The sequence below is a fragment of the Ahaetulla prasina genome, chromosome 2 (assembly GCF_028640845.1).
Source record: "Ahaetulla prasina isolate Xishuangbanna chromosome 2, ASM2864084v1, whole genome shotgun sequence".
NCBI classification, from domain to species: Eukaryota; Metazoa; Chordata; class Lepidosauria; order Squamata; family Colubridae; genus Ahaetulla; species Ahaetulla prasina.
The window spans coordinates 4,619,073-4,627,191 of NC_080540.1; the positions used below are offsets into that span (position 1 = coordinate 4,619,073).

The 8,119-nt window shown below is 42.5% G+C and overlaps 1 protein-coding gene across 2 annotated transcripts; it reads left to right on the forward strand.

The window, feature by feature from the left end:
- The first annotated feature begins 5,710 nt into the window (after nucleotides 1-5,710).
- On the forward strand, nucleotides 5,711-7,634 carry LOC131192825 (zinc finger and SCAN domain-containing protein 16-like). Of its 2 annotated transcripts, none has more exons than XM_058172375.1 (2): nucleotides 5,711-6,269; nucleotides 7,573-7,634. In XM_058172375.1, exons 1-2 carry the CDS (start codon nucleotides 5,742-5,744, stop codon nucleotides 7,597-7,599), a joined length of 555 nt encoding a protein of 184 aa, XP_058028358.1. In that variant the 5' UTR covers nucleotides 5,711-5,741; the 3' UTR covers nucleotides 7,600-7,634. The 2 variants fall into 2 exon arrangements, with proteins under 2 accessions (XP_058028358.1, XP_058028359.1); XM_058172376.1 differs by having other exon boundaries at nucleotides 7,533-7,589.
- Nucleotides 7,635-8,119: the final 485 nt, after the last annotated feature.

The following is an 8,119-nucleotide window of genomic DNA, read 5'->3' on the forward strand; positions in this document are numbered from 1 at the left end:
GGAATAGGAATATAGAAAGAGAAGAAAAATAGAATGGAAATAGAAGAAAGAATAGAAATAGAATAACTTTTGTCATTTTAAATGTACACTAACAGCCTACATTAAAATGAAATTTTGTTGCATTCAGCTCTCAAAGCATAACCATTATGCATATTTCCACATATAGACACATAACACAGAAACATCAGTCTAGTTTGAATGTGCACATATATATGGCAAAAAAAAAATTCTGCGAATTTACACGACGGATGGCATAAGGAACAAAGCTATTGCAAAACCTAGTAGGCCTGCTATAAATACTTTGAAATCTCCTCCCAGACGGGAGCAACAGAAACAGACAAACAGCCCTGAGCAGCAGAGGGGAGAGTTTCTCATTGGTTTCACACTGGTTTTTGAAGGTGGCAGAGAAGATATGGCATGAAAACCCACCCGCCCACTTCAAACAATGAGCAACAAAAGGCAGTCAACAAACAGACTCCACAAAACAGATGGGTAATGATATCGTTTTAGGGGACAGGACTGCCTCCATGTTCCTAGATCTGCAAAAAACACTCCCCATCAGCGGGGCACTCTTGGCCAACATACTTCTAAGCCCCGCACAAATGTCTATTGCAGTCATTAATGCTATTCCTGTGGTTTTCCTCATTTACAATATTCAATAAAAAAGGAGGAGAAAGAAAGAAGATAGAATACTAGATTACAAAGAAAGCCAACTCCACTGGGCATATGCAATTTGTCCCATGCAGCTGGGAAATCAGACAAACAGTCCTGTGCAGCACAGAGGAGAGGTTCTCATTGGTTTCACACAGGTTTTTGTAGGTGGCAGGGAAGAGTTGTTCAATATGGCATGAAAACCCACCCGCCCACTTCAAACAATGAGCAACAAAAGGCAGTCAACAAACAGACTCCACAAAACAGATGGGTAATGATATCGTTTTAGGGGACAGGACTGCCTCCATGTTCCTAGATCTGCAAAAAACACTCCCCATCAGCGGGGCACTCTTGGCCAACATACTTCTAAGCCCCGCACAAATGTCTATTGCAGTCATTAATGCTATTCCTGTGGTTTTCCTCATTTACAATATTCAATTAAAAAAGGAGAAGGAAAGAAGTATATAGAGAAAGCCAACTCCACTGAGTATATACAATGCAGTCCCATGCAGCTGGGAAATCAGACAAATAGCCATGAGCATCAGAGAGGAGTGTTTCTCATTGGTTTCACACAGGCTTTTCTGGTGGCAGAGAAGAGGCTGTTCAATACGGCATGAAACACACACACACGTTTCAAGCAACGAACAGAAAAAGGCAGACAAAGACTCCATAAAACAGGAGGGTAACAAGACACCTTTTTAGGGGACAGAACAACTTCCATTTTCCTGGATCTGCAAAAAACGCTCACTTTCTCTGCATGGGCACCTGCATTGCACACAAGCATCCACCAGGGGGCGCCAAGAAAAAGGAATATCGGATGCTTCTGGTTGCCTTAAATTCTATAGAGGCCTTTGGTTTTCTTTTTCTTTCTTTCTTTTATTTCTTTTGTCACAACAGTATACACAAACAATTGTCATAGATAAAACAACATGTCTTTAAGAAAATATATAAGTAAAAAATATGCATCAACTATATTAATTTGATATAATGAAGGGAACAATAGGACAGAAACAGTAGGCACTATTGTGCTCTTATGCATGCCCCTTATAGTCCTCTTAGGAATGGGGTAAGGTCAATAGTAGACAGTTTTTGGTTGAAGATTTTGGGATTTTGAATAGAGACTATGGAGTCAGGTAATGAGTTCCAAGCATTAACAACTCTGTTACAGAAGTCATATTTTCTGCAATCAAGTTTGAAGCGGTTGACGTTTAGCTTGAATCTATTTTTTGCTCTTGTAATATTGCGATTGAAGCTGAAGTAGTCTTTTATAGGAAGGATATTGCAATAGATGATTTTGTGTGTTAAACACAGGTCATGTCGAAGTCGACGGAGTTCTAAGTTTTCTAATCCCAGGATTTCAAGTCTGTTGGTATAAGGTATTTTGTTGTTTTTGGTGGAGTGAAGAACTCTTCTAGTGAAATATTTCTGGATGCATTCTATTGTATTTATGTCAGAGATGTGGTATGGGTTCCAGACGGATGAGCTGTATTCAAGAATAGGTCTGGCAAATGTTTTGTATGCTCTAGTTAGTAGTGTAGAGTTTTTAGAAAAGAAGCTGCGTAAAATTAGGTTTACAACTCTTAGGGCCTTTTTTGCTATGTAGTTGCAGTGGGCTTTGGCATTAAGGTCATTTGATATGAGAACTCCAAGATCTTTGACAGGGTGGGGGTTGTCAGTTAGGTAATGTCCATTAAGTTTGTACTTGATGTTAGGGTTCTTTTTTCCAATACGTAAGACTGAGCATTTGCTGGTTGAGATTTGGAGTTGCCAAGTTTTAGACCAATCGGAAATTAAGTCAAGATCTTCTTGAAGGGTAGAAGTATTATTAGTGGTATTAAATAGTTTGACATCATCAGCAAAGAGAACACAATAGCTTGAGATGAGGTCACAGAGATTATTTATGTATAGTATGAAGAGTGTTGATCCAAGAACACTACCTTGGGGAACGCCACTTTTGATAGGAACAGGATTTGATATAGCGTTGCCAATTTTGACCACTTGTTGTCTATTTGACAGGAAGGCATTTATCCAATTGTGAAGAGGTCCCAAAATGCCGTAGGATTTTAGTTTGAGGAGTAGTTTATCATGTACTACTGAATCAAAAGCTTTGCAGAAGTCTATATAGATTGCATCTATTGTTTTTCCTTGATCAAGGTTGGTAGTCCATATGTTTTTGCAGTGGAGGAGTTGTAGGTTACAAGACAATTTTTTTCTGAAACCAAATTGTTTATTAGAGAGAAGGTTGTTTGTTTTGAGATGGAGTGTAATGGATTGGTTTATGATGGATTCCATTACTTTGCATGAGACACAACATAGAGAGATAGGTCTGTAATTTTCAACAAGGCTTGGATCTCCTTTTTTGAAGATAATATCTTCAAAAATATCTTATTTTTGATAAGATATTTTTATAAAATATATAAAAATATATAAAAAATATATTAAAAAATATCTTTTTTGAAGATATTTTCTACTCATGTTTCTCTATGAGGTAAATTCCCTGCTCAACCCTTAAGTAGATTTTTGTTCTTGAATTGAAATTTTTTTGTTCATTTCCCCCCACTTTTGTCGATTTGACATTTTATTATTTTGACTTCATTTTGCAATTCCACCTTTTCTCCAGTTTTCACAGATGAGACGCCATTTCCTTTTTCACTATCTTCCTTCCTTCCTTCCGAAATGCCAAGCTTTCCCCCCCTCAAAAAGAGGAGACGCCGTTTCCTCCTTCATTTCTCCACCAAAGAGCCTCCCTGTGAGGTAAAATTTCTGGAACGTCCACCGGTGTGAGCTTCCTCTCCCCCATTTTTGAACTTTTCAATATTCCTTTTTTTTTCTTCAGCATCATTTCCTTTGCCAATATTTGCCATTCGGTCTTGCCAATTCTCCTCAGGCACCCAGACGCAAGAATTTGAGAAAACTGCCTATGTTGAACTAAAGAAAGAAAAACCCGGATTTTCCCGACTGGAATTCCCCCCCCCCTCCCCGTCAGGCGACACCACCATCTTTGTCAGACAGGCAACCTTGGTGAGAGATATTTTTTCCCCCTCCTACTCCCATGCCCATCATCCCTGTCCTCCTCCTCTCCTCCAGGTGCGCGCTCCTCTTCCCCGCCTTTTGCAGGGTCTCCTGCCAATTCGCGCGTGCTCCTCCAGGGGGCGGCCTCGGCCACGAGAATAGAACGGACAGACGCTTTCCCATTGGTCCACTGGAGGGCGAACGTCACAGCTGGCTTTCCAGAGGGGGCGTGACATCACAAACGCGTGCCGCTCTAGGATCTTGCACGCTCTCTCCTTAACCCTTGTGGCTCCGCAGGAGGCGGAGAGCCTGGCGCGGAGGGGGGGGGGAGATCCAGGCGTGAAGTGGGTGGGTGGTTTCCCATGCAAAGGGGGGAGGAGGAGGTTAAAGACCCGCGTCCGGCCCTCCTCCGGGTTGAACCCCAGGTCCCATGCTCCCCAGCTGCCCTCTCCGTGCAGGGGGCAGGGAGCTCCAGTAGTAGAAGAAGAAGAACCTGGGATCTCAGGAAGATGGCAGGGATCTAGGGATCTGGAGATCCCTTTCCAGAAGAGCCCAAGTGGGGGGAGAGGAGGGTCAGCCTTGCGGTGGCCCAGCAGGAGAGAAGCCGGGCGAGGAGGCGCAGGATTTGCACCAGGGGCCACATCCTCCCAGACTGTCTCCGGAGGGGGAGAGAAGCAGGGTAGCATCCCAAGGACAACCTATCCGATCAATGCCACTGAGATCCCATACCATCTCATGTAACACCCCCCCCACCAAACCAATAAGGATGAATGCTGCTCAGTGGTTGAACTGCCGCTTTTCTGATTCTGAGAATTATTTTTATTTGTTTGTTTTCCAGCTCAGATACACAAACGGGATATGACTTTTGCAAACAGACAAAAAATCATTGCTTTGGACAAAGAGGACTCAACGGCTTGTCGTGGTCGGTCCTTGTTCCCCAGTTTGGGTTTAGGCTGGTTGTGTAAACCTTTCTAAGAGGTGAATGTTAAGTCTAATTTTTAAAAAGAAAAACCTTCCTAGTAACAAGTTATGGAAAATACTCCAAAATGCATTTATTGTGCGTTCCAACTCAGTCCTATATTGTGGGCCTCAACACACTCACACAAGGAGGTCCTATGCCACTGAAATCTATGACCATCTCAAAAAATGTACCTCTCTCCCCCACTCCATAGGGATGAATGCTGCTCAGTGGTTGAACTGTCCACTTTGTAATTCTGGATATTTGTTTTAATTTCTTTGTTTTCTATCTCAGATACACAAACTGGAAACCATTTTTTAAAAATTTGAATTTATATCTCGCCCTAATTGCTACCAACTTGCCTTCCATTGAGGACCTGTATACTGCACGAATCAAGAAGAGGGCCATGAAAATATTTGCAGATCCCTCGCATCCTGGACATAAACTGTTTCAACTCCTACCCTCAAAACGACGCTATAGAGCACTGCACACCAGAACAACTAGACACAAGAACAGTTTTTTCCCGAAGGCCATCACTCTGCTAAACAAATAATTCCCTCAACACTGTCAGACTATTTACTGAATCTGCACTACTATTAATCGTTTCATAGTTCCCATCACCAATCTCTTTCCACTTATGACTGTATGACTATAACTTGTTGCTGGCAATCCTTATGATTTATATTGATATATTGATCATCAATTGTGTTGTAAATGTTGTACCTTGATGAACGTATCTTTTCTTTTATGTACACTGAGAGCATATGCACCAAGACAAATTCCTTATGTGTCCAATCACACTTGGCCAATAAAATTCTATTCTATTCTATTCTATTCTTCTCCAAAGACTCCGGGCGGCTTACAATGTGTTAAGCAATAGTCTTCATCCATTTGTATATTATATACAAAGTCAACTTAATTGCCCCCAACAATCTGGGTCCTCATTTTACCTACCTTATAAAGGATGGAAGGCTGAGTCAACCTTGGGCCTGGTGGGACTTGAACTTGCAGTAATTGAAAGCAGCTGTGTTAATAACAGACAGACTTAGTCCGTTGAGCCACCAGAGTCATATTTGTATGACTTTCCCAAAGACAAAAATCTTTGGACAAAAAGGACTGAATGGCTTGCTGTGATCAGTCCTTCGGTAACAGAAATGATCCTATGAATGAAAAGGCATTTGGACATCCACAAGATTGCTTGGACCCGTTTGGAGTTGCCATACGGGATCGGGAGAGAATGGAGACACAACTTTCAGCAAGTGAGGGAACTGGAAAAGGCCCTCCTGCTATTCAGTCTGGGAACTGTGGGGAAAACTGGGAAACCACTGGGCAGGAGATCCTGGAGGAGGAAACCATCATCCATTCAGAAGTTCAGCCCTGGAACTTCAGGAGCGTCCAGGAGGCTGTGGGTCCCGGAGGACTTTGCAGTCAACTCCATGACTTTTCTAGGCAATGGCTGAAAAGGGAAAATCACACCAAAGCGCAGATGCTGGACTTGGTTGTTTTGGAGCAGTTCTTAGCCCTTCTGCCCCCAGAAATGGAGAGCTGGGTGCGGGAGTGTGGAGCAGAGACCTGCTCCCAGGCAGTGGCCCTGGTGGAAGGCCTCCTGAGCCAGGTGGAGGAGCAGAAGGAGCAGGTCGAGTTGCAGGTGAGAGACTTTCATCCAGGGAGTCCAAAAGGGAATAATTCCCTTTTGAATGCTTCACCCCTGCTACCCAGACTTTTCTGACACTCATAATATATGGAGATGTCATACTAAATCCGTTGTGCCTTCTAGATTTGAGGCAGCCGTTCCTTTCTTCTTTCTAGCCTCACTGATGGACACGCACTACTTCTTGTAGGACATTGTTCCATTCATTTCTCATTCAGCCTCACTGATGGATAGTGGGATAGTGGGAATACAACTTTGAGGTTGTATTCAGTGAACGTAATCACTTCAGGTGAAATATTTGAGGGTTACGTTAACAAAGACAAAACTGTTCCAAAACAATTATGTACCTCTCTTGAATGACATTAAAAAAGATTTAATAAGATGGGATAACCTGCAGTTATCACCGTTGGGTAGAATTTGTCATCTACTTTCTTCGAACGATAACCGCCCTCTCACCAGTTTGAGAGTCTGGTGGCTTATTAGCGTATTAATAAATAAAGGAATTGATTTTAGCCAGTTATTAATTAACAGAATTAACAGAGTTGGAAGAGTTGGGGTGGTGGGTGATGGGAAGGAGGTCTTGCAGGGAGTGGGATCCACAGGTGCCCTGGCTAAGGGGACGCTAAGGTGAGATACGTGGTAGAAGGAGAGACATGCACTAAGCCCTGATCTCAGTTCAATTGTGGATCCCATTTTTCCAACCTGTCCTTTCCATGCAAGCAGCAGGAGGGGAGGGAGCAGTGCTTTTAACAGAACATTGGGAAGGGACCTTAGAGGCCATCTAGTCCAACCTCCAGCTCAAGCAGGGGACCCTATATCATTTCAGACAAGTGGCTGTGCAGTCTCTTAAAAACCTCCAGTGATGGAGCGCCCAACAACTTCTAAAGACAAGCCAATATTTTATTTTTTATTTATTTATTTGTCACAACAGTATATATAAGCATAAGCAAGGAATAACTATACGAATTTGATATAATCAAAGGGAACAGTAGGACAGGAACGGTAGACACATTGGTGCTCTTATGTACGCCTCTTACAGACCTCTTAGGAATGGGGTGAGGTCAATAGTAGATAGTTTTTGGTTAAAACTTTGGGGATTTTGGGAAGAAACCACAGAGTCAGGTAGTGCATTCCAGGCATTAACAACTCTGTTACTGAAGTCATATTTTCTGCAATCAAGATTGGAGCAGTTAACATTAAGTTTGAATCTATTGTTTGCCCTTGTATTATTGCGATTGAAGCTGAAGTAGTCTTTTACAGGAAGGACATTGCAATAGATGATTCTCTGTGTTAAACACAGGTCTTGTCGGAGTCGGCGGAGTTCTAAGTTTTCTAATCCCAGGATTTTAAGTCTGGTGGAATAAGGTATTTTGTTGTTTTAACAAAATTTAATTGTAATTGTATTCATTTTATGTATTTAATTCTTGCTTTAATTGTATTCATTTTATGTATTCAATTCATGCTTATACTTATATATATTATCTAATACGTACTCAATAAATAAGATAGATAGATAGATAGATAGATAGATAGATAGATAGATAGATAGATAGATAGATAGATAGATAGATAAGTGTAAGGGATATTGCTATAAGCGCCTCCTGCGTTGCACACAGACTCCACCAGGAAACCCCCTGCGCTTCTCCCATCGGGCCACTGGGGGGCGAAGGTGCCTTTGCAGAGGAGACCAGGGAGGAGGAAATGACATCACAAGCCATGCCCCTCTAGGACGTCGCGCTCGCTCGCTCGCTCGCCTGCTTTAATCCAGGAGGCTTGCGGGAGAGTCTGGCTGGCGGGTGGGTGGAGATCTAGACGTGCCCCGGGTGAGGGCGGGGAGGGGAGTGGGG

Excerpts from the sequence above, each read along its gene's own strand:
- LOC131192825 (XM_058172375.1), top strand. The coding sequence starts at position 5,742 with ATGGCTTGCTGTGATCAGTCCTTCGGTAACAGAAATGATCCTATGAAT. Across the intron at positions 6,270-7,572 it reads AGGAGCAGGTCGAGTTGCAG|GTCTTGTCGGAGTCGGCGGA; the intron begins GTGAGAGACTTT and ends TGTTAAACACAG.